The sequence below is a fragment of the Stegostoma tigrinum genome, chromosome 1 (genome assembly GCF_030684315.1).
Source record: "Stegostoma tigrinum isolate sSteTig4 chromosome 1, sSteTig4.hap1, whole genome shotgun sequence".
Lineage (NCBI taxonomy): Eukaryota > Metazoa > Chordata > Chondrichthyes > Orectolobiformes > Stegostomatidae > Stegostoma > Stegostoma tigrinum.
In genome coordinates, this window is record NC_081354.1 from 53,930,312 (window position 1) to 53,947,913 (window position 17,602).

The following is a 17,602-nucleotide window of genomic DNA, read 5'->3' on the forward strand; positions in this document are numbered from 1 at the left end:
ACTGCATGTGCTCTGACCTCCTGCACATTCTGGGCTGACGCAACTATGTCAGGTAGCCTGGAGGGCAGGAGAAAGATCGTGTCCACGGGTCACTTTAACCTGCCGCTTGCTGCTCCAAAGGAGGCACCATTGATGTGGTGGACCCCTTCGTGCTCTATGCACCTTCCCAGGAAGGCGTGGACATCTGCTGCCAGGACATGGGGGTCCTCTGCACGAGCAGGATAAACAGCGGTGCTGCAGACAGGGCAGGCAGTAGGCTCTCACCTCCTTCATCTTCAAAAACCTTCAGATGTTTACATTGCTTCAAGCTCCGGAATGTTGCATCAAAATATCCCGCTCCTGGGGAAATCCTGTAGCCAAAAAATATCTGCCAGTTGGAGGTGACAGTAATCAAAGAAGACCCTCTTCATAAAGAAGATCCGATCAACCAAATATCATTATGCACAAACAGTAGTGCAACTGTAGGCCTGGGGCAGAAACATAGTTAAATGAAGTTGTTAGATAATAAAATGTGAGGCTGGATGAACACAGCAGGCCAAGCAGCATCTCAGGAGCACAAAAGCTGACGTTTCGGGCCTAGACCCTTCATCAGAGAGGGGGATGGGGGGAGGGAACTGGAATAAATAGGGAGAGAGGGGGAGGCGGACCGAAGATGGAGAGTAAAGAAGATAGGTGGAGAAGGTGTGGGTGGGGAGGTAGGGAGGGGATAGGTCAGTCCAGGGAAGACGGACAGGTCAAGGAGGTGGGATGAGGTTAGTAGGTAGCTGGGGGTGCGGCTTGGGGTGGGAGGAAGGGATGGGTGAGAGGAAGAACCGGTTAGGGAGGCAGAGACAGGTTGGACTGGTTTTGGGATGCAGTGGGTGGGGGGGAAGAGCTGGGCTGGTTGTGTGGTGCAGTGGGGGGAGGGGATGAACTGGGCTGGTTTAGGGATGCAGTGGGGGAAGGGGAGATTTTGAAACTGGTGAAGTCCACATTGATACCATATGGCTGCAGGGTGAAATTGAAACAGTAAATGAAGTTGTTGTCCAGTTTGCACCATTCGACTTTGCTATCAGTCTGATATGCACTGGATTGTGTGGAGTTGCTGTTATTTTACACTAAATATGAATTAACCGCATCACAAAAATAAAGTCAACATTTTAAAGTAGCCTTTCAACATATGCTTATTGCTAATTACCTGTAATCAACATCTGCTGCAAAATAATGAAGTATCATGAGTATCAAAACTTGCTAGGCATAGTTGTTGAGGTTTTTAAAAATGCTATTTTTGTAGCACTGTTCTTTTTCACAGAAACGTAGAAACCTGGAGTAGGCCATCTGGATCTTCGAGCCTGCTTTGCCCCTCAAACTTATCTTAGATAATCCTCCATCTCAATGCCATATCCACCTTTCCCTTAACCCTTGATGCCTTTAATATCTAAAAACTTATCAATCTATTTGTTGAATATAGTCAATGACCTGTGTGCTAGAGTCTTCTGTGTTAGTGACTTCCACAGGTAGACGGTTCTCCAAGTGAAGAAATCTTGCTTCATCTCAGTCCTAATAGGCCTACTCTGTATGCTGAGACTATATGCTGTAACCCCCGAACCAGGAGAAACTTCCTCGCTGCATCCAACCTAACTGGCCCTGCTACAATTTTATATGTTTCAATCAGATTCCCTCTCGTTCCTCTAAACCCTAATGAACACAGGCCCAGTGCTGAAGTAATCCCTCCTCACACAACAGACTTGCCATCCCTGAGCCTTTGCCTCACGCCCTCATGCGCAAGTATATCCTCTCTTGGGTTAGCAGACCAAATGGCACACAATATCCCAGGTGAGTCTTACCAAGGCTCTGTATAACTGCAATTAGGCATTTCTACTTCTGAACTCAAATCCTCTTGCAATTAAAGCCAATATACCATTTGCCTTTCTAATTGCTTGCTGCACCTGCCAATACACTTTCTTTGACTGGTATACAAGGATGCCCAAGTCCCTTCACTCATCCACTGCTTAAAGAATACTGCCAATGTTTTTGGCTCTAAAGGAGTACAAATTCATATTTATCCAAATTAAATTGAGCCTACCATGTTATTTTACTACTCAATCAACTTGTCTAGGCTACCCTGAAGCCTCAGAACTCTAAATCCCACCTGGTTTTGTGTTGTCAGCAAACTTGGTATCCTCATGCAAGTCATTAAAATATGTCATGAATAGCTAGGACCCAAGCACTGATCCCAGTGGTATACCAATAGTCTGCCTGTCACCTGGAAGAGGACCCATTTACTCCCGCGTTACATTTCCGATCTGTCAAGCAATTTGTGATCCACGCCAGTAGATTATCTACAATCTTGTGTTTTAATTTTGACCAATCCTTTTCTGTGCAACCTTATCAAAAGCCTATTTTAGTGAGCAATTCTACAACTTCATGGTCACTCTTCTGTCATGGACCCCACACAAGGTTGCTAATTAGTGTTTTTTCATTAAACAATATCCAGTTGTACTGACATTGCTAGCATTTCTAATCTTCTGATTAATGCGTTCCTTTCTTGTGTCTCTTTCTCTGATATTTCACAATTTGTACCTGATTTCACATTGAATTTACTCAAATTTAAACTTGCTTCTCAGTTGTTCCCTTATTTATTTTAAAATCCTTCTAACTAACTGAATAGGTATAGTAAATTGCCTTGTTCCTTCAAGCCATTGATGCCCACTTACACCTCTGTAATATTGTTCAACATTGCATTTGCTGAATTCATCTGGTGCTGAAACTTTCAACTGTGTCCTTGTTACCTCTAGACTCAAATATTCCTACATTCTCTGCACTTGCCTTCATCTTTCACCTTCTATCAGCTTAGCTCAATGTCTTGTGGGCAAACTTCATAAGCATCATTAAAATTCTTGATTGTGTGAATCAATCCCCCAGTAATACAATCATGAACTTACTATGGAAGCAATGTTTTTTACAATGTTTTTTAAAAAACATTTTGCAATATTTTGCTATTCCTCAATATTCATTTGATGTTACAAAAATAACAAAGATTAAAAATCCTAAGCTGATAATAAAGTCAGTGCAGCACAGGAGGAGGGCATTCAATCCAAGGAATTGTCATTCAAATTGCGAGACTGATGTATCGGAGATCATCACAATAGAAACAACAAGTTATTCATTTCAAATGTCTGTTTGGCAAGATTTGAGAAGTTGACCAACAGTGAATAAAGTATTCACCATAACTTTACCAAACTTCTATATATATTCAGTTGCCAAAACCACTTGTAACTTCTTCTTCCTCACAAATACCAAATTATGAATAGCTGTGCAATTATCAACTAAATTCCTTCTTTGTTCTCAAGGAAATATAGACATAATGATGATGTTCCAAGAATTTTTAAAGCATAAAGCTTACCTGGCTTGTGAAGGAGGAAGCGCCAAAGCCAAGGCTTGAGCACTTGCCTCACTGGGCATTTTCTGTACTTGTGTATCAGCTGTCAGAGCAACTCCTACAATTCACAGAGATTGAACAAATGTTGTATAATGAAGGATGGCAACTGTAGACTTAATTTCCAAATTATGTGGTTGTGCAAATAAATTTCTTAATTTCTGAAGGCAAGATACTAGAGTTGTGTGTAACTTCAAAAACAACAAGTGTTTCTGGCTAAGCCCGAAACGTCAGCTTTTGTGCTCCTGAGATGCTGCTTGGCCTGCTGTGTTCATCCAGCTACACACTTTATTATCTTGGATTCTCCAGCATCTGCAGTTCCCATTATCAGTGTTTCTGGCTAATATGTCCTCATTTCTAACAAATTTCTGTTTGCAAAAAGTACATTTAAAGTCTCAAATTTGGTTTGTTGGACATCTATCATAATGCTACTTGAATATAATCAAGGTTACCATTTATAAAGTTCAAATAAATCGTTACTGGAAGATTAGCACTGCATTCCCATGTGTTTTCTGTAGCTGCGTTATTTTGTCCCATTGATCAACTCAATAAGTCACTTTGGTGGTCTGACAGTCAAATCATTGCTAAAACTCACTGCAGATTATAGACTTCAAAAAATACCTTTTTCCAGAAATGTTACTGACCTGGGCCTGATGGGTAGGGATGTGTGCCAGTTATAATGTATTCGGATTCCTCACCTAAAATATAATAAAACATAAGGCAAACATTTGGACTTTAAAAAATATTCTTTCAGGACATTTTAAAGCAAGATTGCAATCATCCAAATAAATCTTTAAAACAATGGTGCTCACAAAAGTCAGCACTGATGATGCAAGATTATACACGTTTCAGGTACATGCTTCAAATCATAATTACAGACACCTACTATCTTAACACATCAATTAATCCTTTTTTTTATATCCTTATGTATTTATTTGTGAATATTGAAACACTCCGGGAATTGTGTGTGCAACTGCTGGTCACTACATTTGGTTCTGCCTCTTAATAGGGTTGGGTCCAATTGTGAACTTTTCAATAGGTCAGTCAGAACAATTCAAGGATGACTGGAAAGTCAATTTTACAGCACGAGCATTGAACTCATACTAAAAGGTTATCACCACTCATGGTGGGTTCCTAAAGATGATTTTAGAATTTACATCTTGGTCGCAAAAGAAAATTCAGTTAACCACAACTGTTCCAGAAAGACAGCCCTGCATCAACAACTTGTCTCTTCATTGTGATTTCGGATTTAGATCAACATTTGTGTGAATTCACGAATACTCTTTTTCTCTGGAGCTTAGCTGCCATTTGGCTAAAGTGCATTTAAGATAACAATTTGTAGAATCTTGTATCTTTCTCAGAATTATGGATTGTACGTATGTTAGTTTTGAGAAAAGTAATTTTATCTTTGCAAAGTCTAATCCTTCTGCTAATAATCTTTGCTGGAGTAATTCTTGTTTGAGGTCCAAAAAGTCATTGCTTGTTAAGCAAAAAACCTGGCTACTCATCTTCATCAAGAAAACTGTCTTTCTGGTCTGTGACATTGAATGGAATTTCTTCACAATTAGTTCACTAAAGAAGTAAAGGATGTCATAAGCTAAGATTTATTTAGGCTAAATCAGTTTACATTAAAGCGGTAGAAAATAATAAATAGAAATGCAATTAATCTTAATTGTTGTTACACATGATCTATATTGCCAATAGTGTGAAATAATCATTTTAAGATAGAAATTGACAACTAACAGTGAAAGCAGAGAAAATCAACATAACCTCCAAACCTCCGAACTCCAACAAAGAACAATTTCTTTTACTAACATCTGGAGCTGATCACCAGTTACCAGAACAATCAGACTTTCATTTTTTAAGTCACAAAAATACTTATTTTAGTTTCCAAATGCATTAGATACTTTTAAATGCTTTTTTTTTTAAAGTTACAGGCCCCACTTAAAATTCAGTTCCCAAACGAAAAATATTTAAATTCAAGAGTTTCCTTTCAGAATCACAGCTGCAGAGATCAATTAAAATCCTGGCAACACACTCACATACCTACAAGCCCGCCATACTCAAGATCATAAATAAATGTTTATATCCGCAGTAGTGTACACAGGCCATAAATGACAGAATAAAACAAACATAGTTAAATTCACTTCCGTAAAACTGAAAATATTTCCTATATTGTGAATTGACTGCATACCATGATTTAGGTCATAAGGTCCATGATTGTAGGAGTCAGACTGCGAACTCTTTTCTCTGATTTCTTTAAGTATGGGCATATGGAGGACAGGACTGTACTCTGTTTGAAGCTTCACATTCATCTTGAGTTTATAACTGATCAAACACAAAGAGAATACAAGAACAATAAATCAACAGAAAAATAACTCTCTAAAATAGCTATGCAGCATAAAATCTTTTTCATATTACAGTTCAAAATGATTCCAAATTAAACAAAAGCAAGGAATGGTATCACAGGACAGCGGAGAAGTGACCAAATCCTGTGTACTACTATTTTCCTCTCTTTAAATTACAGTAGTGGAGCTGGGATATTTAGTTAGAGCAGGGTAGGACAGGGAAATTTAATCACATCAAATAAATATGTGTCTTGTAGACACTTCTTGTGTACTAAACAACTGCCTGTACAGGAAGAGTTATCTGCTAGAGCTCGATCTCCAATTTAAGAAGCTAAATAGAATCTGGCATCTCAGCAATGCGTCAGGGGGTGGGAGAGCTACATGGACATCATGATCCACGAGATGATCACGCCATACCCTAAAGACTACGCAGACAGAGACAAAACAAGTGATTGTCAGGGAGTGAAAGCCGAACAAACAGAGCTACTTGAGCTGATCTTAGTCTTAATCATTATTCATTTCTGAATATCAGTGAAGGCAACATTGCTCTGGACAGCATAGCCAAAGTGAAGTCGCATAAATTCCAGTATGATTGTGTAATGCAAAAAAAAGTGCTTCAGCTGGGGTATTTTCTAAGGGAATTCACAGTTAGGGAGGAGGTGCTTTTCCGGTCTTTAAAAGAAGCGGGAGTGATCTGAGAGGGGAATCTGGAGACAGTGAGACCAAAAGATAAGCCCAAAGACGTTGATTAGATAAGCAGGAAGGTAAATGATTCTTTATGTTCAGATATTTCTCTCTGTAAACTGGGACAATAACTTAAACTGGTGATGGGAACATGCAAGTGCTGAATTCATTACACTCTATCATAACTACAAATAATCATGGTAAACTATTTCTAAAATTGAAATCAAATTATTTACATAAATCACAATAAAAATAGCAGATCCAGAATTTGTTTTACAGCTTTGGCACAAAGGAGTTGGTGTACATTTCGTAGTTTGATGGCACGCACTACTGCAGTAACCAGCTTGTAACTGATGTCCATTTCAAGCCCACCGACTCCCACAGCTACCTAGAATACACCTCCTCCCACCCACCCTCCTGCAAAAATTCCATCCCCTATTCCCAATTCCTCCGCCTCCGCCGCATCTGCTCCCACGATAAGACATTCCACTCCCGCACATCCCAGATGTCCAACTTCTTTAAGGACCGCAACTTTCCCCCCACGGTGATTGAGAACGCCCTTGACCGCGTCTCCCGCGACACATCCCTCACACCCCGCCCCCGCCACAACCGCCCCAAGAGGATCCCCCTCGTTCTCACACACCACCCTACCAACCTCCGGATACAACGCATTATCCTCCGACACTTCCGCCATTTACAATCCGACCCCACCACCCAAGACATTTTTCCATCCCCTCCCCTGTCTGCTTTCCGGAGAGACCACTCTCTCCGTGACTCCCTTGTTCGCTCCACACTGCCCTCCAACCCCACCATACCCGGCACCTTCCCCTGCAACCGCAGGAAATGCTACACTTGTCCCCACACCTCCTCCCTCACCCCCATCCCAGGCCCCAAGATGACATTCCACATTAAGCAGAGGTTCACCTGCACATCTGCCAATGTGGTATACTGCATCCACTGTACCCGGTGCGGCTTCCTCTACATTGGGGAAACCAAGCGGAGGCTTGGGGACCGCTTTGCAGAACACCTCCGCTCGGTTCGTAACAAACAACTGCACCTCCCAGTCGCAAACCATTTCCACTCCCCCTCCCATTCTCTTGATGACATGTCCATCATGGGCCTCCTGCACTGCCACAATGATGCCACCCGAAGGTTGCAGGAACAGCAACTCATATTCCGCCTGGGAACCCTGCAGCCATATGGTATCAATGTGGACTTCACCAGTTTCAAAATCTCCCCTTCCCCCACTGCATCCCTAAACCAGCCCAGTTCATCCCCTCCCCCCACTGTACCACACAACCAGCCCAGCTCTTCCCCCCCACCCACTGCATCCCAAAATCAGTCCAACCTGTCTCTGCCTCCCTAACCGGTTCTTCCTCTCACCCATCCCTTCCTCCCACCCCAAGCCGCACCCCCAGCTACCTACTAACCTCATCCCACCTCCTTGACCTGTCCATCTTCCCTGGACTGACCTATCCCCTCCCTACCTCCCCACCTACACCCTCTCCACCTATCTTCTTTACTCTCCATCTTCGGTCCGCCTCCCCCTCTCTCCCTATTTATTCCAGTTCCCTCCCCCCATCCCCCTCTCTGATGAAGGGTCTAGGCCCGAAACGTCAGCTTTTGTGCTCCTGAGATGCTGCTTGGCCTGCTGTGTTCATCCAGCCTCACATTTTATTATCATGCAGTAAGTAGGTGCAGTTTGAAGAACTTTGGCCCAGGTTTATAAACAGAAATCTGTGTTTTGGGCACTATAATACATCTGAGAGTGGTAAGTTACTGGGCTCTGTTAGGAGGCAATCACAACTCTTAAAGTAGGTACTTCAGATTTGGCCCATATTCACAGTAGGAGGGTGTGACTGCAAATGAGGCATGCATCCAGAACGCAGTACTGAAAACAACCTCTGCTCTTGCATTTGCTCAATGACCTTGCAACTTGTGTGGAGGAGAACAGAGACAGCAAGGAAAATGAACAAATTATCACAATACTGTGGTCACTGAAGTAGGGAGAATAAAAAAGAATGGAGTAATGTTATCATAGGAATCAGTATAATTGGAATACTTATCAGTTTTTGCAACGGAGAGCTCAAATCCCAAAGGCTAAGTTGCCTATATAGCACTAGCTTAAGGACACCTCTTTGTGGATGGAGTGGAACTTGGAGTTTGACATGGGGATTTGGTTCTCAAGATTCAGAGAGTACCAGTAATATAGATCGGACTATTAAAGAGATGTTGCTAAAGGAATGAGTAGCTGGGCGCTAATTTAAAAAGCAGAACCATAAAAGCATCGATCTTTGGATTACTACCTGAGTCACAAGTAAAGTGCACAGGGATGTAAGGTCAAAGAGTTGAAAGTGTACCTCAAAGACTGATATCCTCGGGACAAGTTAGCTCAACAGGTTAGATGGCTGTGGAGTGACAGACACAGCAAAGATTCACCGTGAACCGAGATCATCCTAAAGGCCTTATCTTCTCGATCTTAAGCCCTCATCTGAGGCATGGTGACCTCAGGTTAAATTCACCACCAGCCATTTCTCTGTATAATGGCAGGGCAGCCTGTGATCTTTTGTGACAATGGTGACTTTCCCTTTTCAAAGATTTGTGTAGGAGCAAAGGGTTTTAGTTCATGGGTCACTGGCACTAACAGTGGAGAAGGAAAATGTACTGTTGGGATGGTCTTCATCTGAACCTCATTGAAATCACTGTCCTGGCAAATCATATAATAGGAACTGCAGGGGCACCTTTAAACCACAGTGGCAGGGTGGTCACAAGAGTGGAGATATGCCAAATTAAAGGGAAAGGACAAAGTAATATAACAGGGTAGCAATATGGGGAGTGATAATAAGAGTGTGACAGGGCAGGACCGAATTTATAAACATAAGAAGAACCAATACATAAGAATGTGGTACAGAAAACTGTAAAAAGATTGAATTAAACGCTGTTTATCTGAACACATGTACAACTTGCACAAGATGAATGAATTGATAGCACAAATAGAAATGAAAATTATATGAAAGCTGATAGAGACATTCTTGTCAGGTCACCAAGGCTGGGACCTGAACATTCAAGTGTACTTGGCATTTTGGAAAAACAGGACAAAAGGAAAAGAAGGTAGGGTAGCTCTGATAATAATCAGATGCTATTTATTCATCAGTGAGAAATCATTTCGGAGCAGGAGATCAAATGCAGAATCGTTCATTGGTGGAGGTGGTTTATAGCCAACTTACTGTGGTTACATTGTAGGACGGAACACAAATTAGGAAATATTGGGGACTTGTGAGAAAGAATCTTCTACAATTGTAGGTAATTTCAGTTTTCACATTGATTAGACAAATTAAATTGGCACAGGTAACCTAGATGGTGAATTCATAAAGTGCACTTGAGACAATTTCTTAGAACAGTACCTTCTTTGGACTGACTATGTCTAATGGGATAGGATGAATTAATGACTTTATGGTAATGGAGGCAAGAATGATACCAACATGAAGGTATTTCATTTGCAGTTTGAAGGCGAGAAACACATGAACTAACATGTTCAACTTAAATTAAGGTAATTACAAGGCTAAGGTGACAGAGTTGACTAAAGTAGACAGGGAATTTGGTTTAAAGAGTAGCATTTAGACAAACAGTAGTAAACATTTTAGGAGATACTTCATCATTCTCAAAGATATATTGTATTGAGAAAGAAAGATTCTGAGAACACACCAGCTGTCGTGAACTAATGAAGTTAAAATGGGTTCAAATTGAAAGAAAAGGTTGTGGAAGATTAGTGGTAGGCCAGAAATATACAAAGATGATGGTGACAGCTATAGGACAGACACCTAGAAGTATGTTTTTGAAGCTAATACTGAAAACTGTTTTAGATAAGGACAAGAATAGGAGCTGAACATTTCTGACAACGGGCTTTTGAATGGGATAGAAAGGTGAGTTTACAAAAAAGAGAGGAGGAATAATTACAGTTCAATGAAAGAAATAATTACAGCTGAGAGAAAGAATGATGTATTAGAAGGATTGCCAAAGGCAGTCACTTAAATTGAAGAGAGGAACAAAAAAAACTGGTAGTCACTAACGCACGCCAATATGTTTTGATGAGGGTGTAGCGTCCAAAAATGGCTCAGTGATAGAACATAACAATCAATGGGTATTTGTGACAATAAAGGTGTTTTTCATGGAGGTTCTGCAGACCTCAGAATTCAGGCCCTTGCTTTTGCGGAGTATAGCAATGATTTAGCATTAAATGTACAAAGTTTTCAAATGATACAAAACTTGGTTGTTTGGTTGCTAGTAAGGGAGAAAGCTATAGACAATGGAATATTTCAATTGTGGGTGCTAAGGTGGGTGGGGAAGTGGCAAAGAAGATTCAACCTAGAGAAATAGAATGTAATGTATTTGGAAAGGGCAAACAAGATAACACAATGGCACAGTCATTAGCACTACTGACTCACAGCACCAGCGACCATGGTTTGATTCCAGCCTTGGATGCCTATCAGTTTGGAGTTTGCACATGTGTGCATTTCCTTCACGTGCTCTAATTCCTCCAACAGTCCAGAAGCGTAGGTTAGATGGACTGACATGCTAAGAATTGCTGTGTAATGTCCAGGGATATGCAGGCTAGGTAGGTTATCCATTGTAAAACCCCCATGCGGGATGATAGGGATGGAATGGGATGCCCTTCGGAGGGTTGGTGCAGACTTGATTAGCCGAATGGCCTCTTTCTGCACTGCTGGGATTCCAAGAAAGGAATATACAATAAGTGGTAGGATATTGAGAAGTATAGAAGAATATGGGAACCTTGGAATGCATGGCCATAGATTTGCGAAGGCAGCAGGACAGATAAATAATGTGGTTGAGGAGGTTACACAATATTTCCCTTTATTAGTCAAGGCACAGAATATAAGAGCAGTAAGGTTGGGTACAACTGCAATAAGCATTTTTAAGTCACAGCTAGAGTATTGTGCATAATTCAATAGGATGAGCGCCCCCTTCTGTATCAGGAGTTTAAACAATGCCTGCAACAGTGGCCAATCACGATACTTAAAAACAATTCTTAGTCATTTAACATTTTAGAAGTATCATTGTTGTAATGTAAAACACAGCAGCCAATTTTTACATAGCAAACACTCACAGATAACTCTATGTAAATAACCACAATTTGTTTTACTGATGTTAAATGGAGGATAAATATCAATGAGAATAGTTAAAGAATTAAATCTCCCACTCTTATTTGAAATAATGTTTCGGAAACTTTTATCTTCATCTGAAAGAATGAATGGACTTTGGGACAACATTTAAACTAAAGGCTAATGCCTTAAAAAGTATAGCGCTTCTTCATTGAACCACCAGCTTGCTTCTTTGCTCTCAGTTCTCAGGGGGTGGTCACGAACTCACACACTATTGACTCAGAGGTTGAAACACTCTGACAAACTAAGCCTTTGCCTGAAACGGACAATATAAAAAAAACTGGACATGGAATACAGAGAAGTGGCATGACAATACAGCAGAGTATGGATGCCACATGTATGTAAGTTGATGGGATGCCTGCAGACGATATTGCTGATCCTGGGGAGTCGTGTGGATTTGGACAACAGAGTGAAAGCTGTGCAGGGTCATAGTAAGAATAAACAAGTTATTACAAATAAGAAGTGGTCTCAGCAGACAAGATGAAAATATGGCAATGGGAAATAACACAGGTTGAAGTATTTGGAAGTATTATATGCCAGACATAAAACACTTGAGGCTTTGACACTGGCTGTAATGAAGCTGGGCCCCTTGCATTGTATCTGATGAGATACTCATTCTGTAACCAACTATTACGAGGCAAGCTCAACTAAAGCACTCACCTTTTCTCATCTACTGCAATAGGTTTAGCATGATCGCTAACAAACATGTCGTGGGTTCTTTTCAGGGATCTGAACACCAGTGTGTGTACAGAATGTTTCTGCACCTCCTGCCAAAAAGAAAAAAAACAATTTTGAATTATGTATGAACTTCCAATTCTGTAACAACTAATCAAATAATTAAATTGAACTAAACAATGACATAGTAGGTGGAATTGCTAAACAAAATACACTGATCCTTTCTATATTTCCACATTTCAACATGCCATGTAACCTTAGAAGATATCCTGCAAGGCACTTCAAGAAATGTTTTCATAGGGCCAAGTGAAACAGTATGTCAGCACAATGACATTTACTCTTGGAAACAGAATAAAACACATGAATCGCCATATGACACGTGCAGGGCAGTTTCTAGTGACAGTAGGCCCAAATCACAAAACACTTCCACCTGCCCTTGAAAATGTTTCACAGAGGAAATTGGTATCCACAATTGGTGAGAATGGCAGTCATCCTGGAGACCAGACACCATCAAACCATTACATTCTCACTTTCTGGGATTCTGTTGTTAAAGTTAAGCATGCTGGAGTAGTGTCAAAAATAGCTTTATTCTTCTCCTGATCATCCTGTAGCTAACCTGAAAATGCTCAGTACTATCACTGGAGTGTTCTAGGGCAATTGAAATTCATTCCCCACCACTGACTTTCTTGACTTTAACAAGCACTACATACAATTAAAGCACAGAAACAAAACACATTGCAGCTCATAAGAACACCAGAAGTAGGAGAAGGCCTTATCGCCTCTTGAGCCTGCTACACCATTCAATAAGATTATGGCTGCTCTGATCTGGGCTCATCTCATTTCCCATAACTCTTGACCCCACCATTCTGTAGTTCAAGACTGTATCTCCACCCTGAATACAGTCAATGATTTTGAATCCAGAGTGCTCCTCAGTAGAATATTCGAAAGAGTCACAAACCCCTAGAGATAAAACCTCCTCATCTCTATTTTAAATAGCTGTTGCTTTATTTTGAATATTCAGCACTTTCAAGTTCTCTCATGACAGTAGACTGCAGATGAGTAACAGTGTACAATGCAGGTCAACTGAAGACCTAAAACTTTATTCCACTTCATATGTTGTCTAAAATAATTGTAACTTTGTTTGAAAAGTTTCTAAACTTTTAAGCTTTAACGTATATATCTTCTGTGAAGGAAACTAAAATTCAATGCTCATTTCATGTCACCACCTCGTGTTTTGTGGTAATGACTACACATTTCTTATCAAGCATATAATTTATAGCTATATTTATACCAAGTCTTCTGTCAACTTGTTCACTAAAAGGTTGTTATCCCTAATTATTACATGGGTATATTAAAGTTGTTCAATAATAAAACACCAATTAACAAATTGATGGAATTCACAACTTAAGTTTCAAACATACTGCAGCAAGATCAGAAAAGTTAATTGGAAATGGTACCAATGGAAAGTCTCCCTCATAATGAAAAATTTACATAGTAGGCTAGTAGCATAAATTTTCCAGAATTTTGACAGTTTATCTCAGGATTACACATTTGAATAGTCATGGAGTGAGAAAATTAGAAATTACACAGGAACAGGAAATTCATCTCATATAGATGCCCTTCCATAAAATGAGCAGTTCTGATTGTGCACCCTAATTTCTATTCTAATGTATTTTCCTACATGACTTTGACACTTTCTCACAAGTGCCCATTCCTAATTAACATTTATGGTGCCTACTTTATTGAATACTGTATTACATAATTTTATAAGCCTCCTGTAAGTCATATCTTCCACTCTCCATCATTCCGCACATCTCAAATATGCAAAGTTACCAGCTACTCCGTTTCATCTCTATAAATTCTAAACACTTCATTGACAGTCCACGCGTTCCTCTATATTAACAAAGATAGGTTGGAATGTTTAAGTTTTATCACATATACACGGGCGTACAAAACAAGACTCATTGAGACGAATTCTAATTTGCAACGAGAAACAGATAAATGGGGAGGGGGAGAAAAGAAATCGCAACAGCAAACTTTCCGTAATTATACAACTGATTAAAGCCAAAAGCTGAATAATTTAGAAAGGCATGCAAGATAAGAGGTCACTGCATCTTTATTCCTTTATTGTTTTTGAATGAACAAATGCCAGCTAGTAAGGGACGGTAAGCAAGTTATACTGTACTTAACCAGCATGCATTTTACTTTTACTATAAAATGGGAACTTTGTAGATCACGTCAACTTCCTTTCCTTCAAACAGGAAAAGCTTCCCCAACATCATCCTTTTCTATTTCCTTCGGCACCTGGAGAGGGGTCCACCCTCTTCCTTGCTTTATTGTGCGGGGTAGGCGGCCAGGCCGGAACGCTCAGACCCAGCAACTGGCGGCTCAAAGGCCGACAGCCCGAGAACAGTGACACATCCACACTCCCTCCTACTGAATCCTGAACATAACCCAAAGACGCCCACCTCCACCATAGCTGCAACTCGAACCGCTTTTTAAAAAGCGGGCTCCAGATCCCAAGCAGAAACCGCCGCCCTCCTGAGTGACCGGTCTCCCCAATCGCAACAGCAGCCTTCACTTCCCAACCGGAGACGGACGGATAACAAAGAGAAGCCCTGTCATGCGATTGTCTGTCCGCCAGCGACAGCGCCACTTACTCCGTGCGGCCGTACACCGTATCAACAGCCACGGAGAGTAGGAATTGCCGACGCTGGAGTCTGAGATGACAAGGTGCGGAGCTGGGGGAACACGGCAGGGTAAGCAGTTTCTTCAGAAGGGTCCAAACCCGAAACGTCAGCTTTCCTGGTTCTCTGATGCTGCCTGGCGTGCTATTCCTCCAGCTCCACATCTTGTTATCACCGTATCAACAGTGCTGCAGGCTTTCGGCTGTACCTATTTTCAAATGAGTTCTTAACAGGACTTGCAGCATGCCACAATATGATACTATAGCAGATACATTATTCTGAAGGTTCCAGTGGGCCAGGGATAGTGTCCCCACCTCTCGACTAGAAGGCTAGAGTTCAAATCTCTGACTCCTGAAAAATGGCCACTGTACTCGAAACATTAAGTCTGCTTTCTCTCCACAGATGCTGTTATAAGGTAAGATACAGGAGCAAAATTCGGCGTGAGTCTGCTCCGCCGTTTGATCTGCCCCGACCTGCTGAGTTTCTCCAGTAAGTTTTATTTCAATCCTACTTGCTCCAGATTTGTGTCATAAATGCTGAACAGTTAGACTTTAAAATATTAACAATTTCTCCCACCCCCAACTCTACCCCCCCCCCCCACTCCAAACAATGGTCAGATAGTTAAGAGAGCAAAGCAAACGGGACTTGCACGGAGACCATACAGTATGATCAGTGCAGCGGCCTCTGAATTGTCTGGGAAGTTGAATTTCCCAGGAATAATTGTCTCCCCTTGGAAATGTCAAAAAAAATCTTCCAGACTTGTGAGAGCTCATTTAAGCTTAATATTCACTCAGGAAATGGTAGATTAAAAACCCATGTTAAAGCCTGACTATTAAACTTAGCCCCACAACAACAACACTGCAACCCCTGGCATACCTCACACCCCCACCCCAGCACAGCATCTACCCCAACTACTGAATGCCACTAGGTCTAACACACCCATGTCACACAATGCAACCACACCCCACTCTCTGCCAGACTCGACAGCTCCATGGGAACCAGACCCAACTCTACATCCCGTCCTGAACCGGTCCAACTCTTAACAGCTCTGGCTCCACCCTGTGACCCAACCCTGATGGACCTGACCCTATATTCTCTTGACACAACCTGGGCCTGACCTCTAGCCCACCTGAAATATCTCAACTCCTGCTGGACCTGACTCAGTTTTAACTTCCGAGTAACCATTTAACAGACCCCTTTCTTACGTACACATCTCTGAAGGCACTTTTACCAGACATCTTACACCTGTCACCTGCCCCAGGACCTGTACGCTTTTCTTCAGATCCAAACCTGACCTCCTTCCTGCACCAGAGACCTGACCTGACACCTCATCACCTGTCAGCTGACATGCTCTCCCTTCCTTTCTGCCAGACCGGACAAAATCTGAGCCCCATGCCACAACAACCCCCTCATGCTCTGAAACTGGACCCACACAAACACACCACCTACCTCCTGACTCACTTCCTTCCCATCTGCTACTGCAGCAGACCTGACCCCCCAACAGTTGGACCTGACCCATTAACCTCCTGTGCTAGAGCTGACCAAAACATGTTTGCTTGCTTGAATTGATGGTAACTGCCAACATAGAGAGTGTGAGCCTAAAAGTCTGCTTCCATATTATACTTTATATGTATTTCTATCCCATTTCTAGCGTCAACCCTATTTTGTTATTCTCTATTTCGTGGAGAATCCTAATGTTAGTGCTTCCTGAATGTTCCTCTCTGTTAATGATAGACTCCAAAGACAATCCTACTTTCCAATATCCAGTCTATATCAATTCAAGGACTTATTTCAGTTTCCAATTGCACTTATTGTGCCTGAGCTACTGAAACATCACTCTCATTATCCAAGGCCAAGGGCTTGGTTTTGCTCTGTTGGCTGGTCTGTGACCTGGCGATGCGTTTCAATTACCACAATAGCTGAGGCTACTATGAAATATTCTTCTTCCCAACCTCTCCCCACACCTGAGATGTGGTGACCCTCCACTAGTTGTTTCTGCCCAGGAGCACAGCAACTTTTACCTTTAATGCAAGGTTAATGCAACAAATATTCAAATGTTTCATCTTAGTGATGATATATGATCATAAAGTACACAAACTCATGGGTGTAAGACTTCAGAGACTGGCAAGAAATTAGGCTCTGCTGGTTGTGGAGAAAGGGCAGGGAATGGTTCTCAAAGAAAATTAGCCTTTCAAGGCTCAATCAGCATGGAGGAGGAATGGCAGATCGACTTTAAGTCAAGATTAAATCAAGAGTACTTTTCTAATTTATTACCTAGCAGAATTTCAAGAGCTCTCACATTATTTACATCGTGGTTTAACATTTATCATTTTTAATTTTGTTGCTTCAGCTACTTAGAGTGCAAAATGTAATCATAAAGGAGGCTAATGAGCTCATTACATGTTTGTCAGCTCTTTTGAAAGAATTATCGAAGTAATGCCACAATCACATTCTTTCCCAAAATCATAGCAATTTTATTCAAGTATTTATTCAATCATTGGCGCATCAAGTATATCATCCCTTTTCAGTGCTAAACAGTGTCTTTGATCAAAACTGCCACCTCTTCCTTTCTTTTGAAATACCAATAAAAAGAACATAATCAGTCTAATA

At 41.2% G+C, this 17,602-nt stretch overlaps 1 protein-coding gene across 1 annotated transcript in view; it reads right to left on the minus strand.

Moving 5' to 3' along the window:
• plrg1 (pleiotropic regulator 1) overlaps positions 1 to 14,919 on the minus strand; it is a 32,420-nt gene extending 17,501 nt beyond the window's left edge. Inside the window, exons 1-5 of the mRNA XM_048540725.2 lie at positions 14,774 to 14,919; positions 12,291 to 12,397; positions 5,613 to 5,746; positions 4,063 to 4,116; positions 3,386 to 3,479 (exon numbers count right to left, since the gene is read on the minus strand). Of these exons, the coding sequence (XP_048396682.1) occupies positions 3,386 to 3,479; positions 4,063 to 4,116; positions 5,613 to 5,746; positions 12,291 to 12,397; positions 14,774 to 14,782 (398 nt within the window). The 5' untranslated portion in view covers positions 14,783 to 14,919. The remainder of the gene's footprint in view (positions 1 to 3,385; positions 3,480 to 4,062; positions 4,117 to 5,612; positions 5,747 to 12,290; positions 12,398 to 14,773) is intronic.
• Positions 14,920 to 17,602: the final 2,683 nt, after the last annotated feature.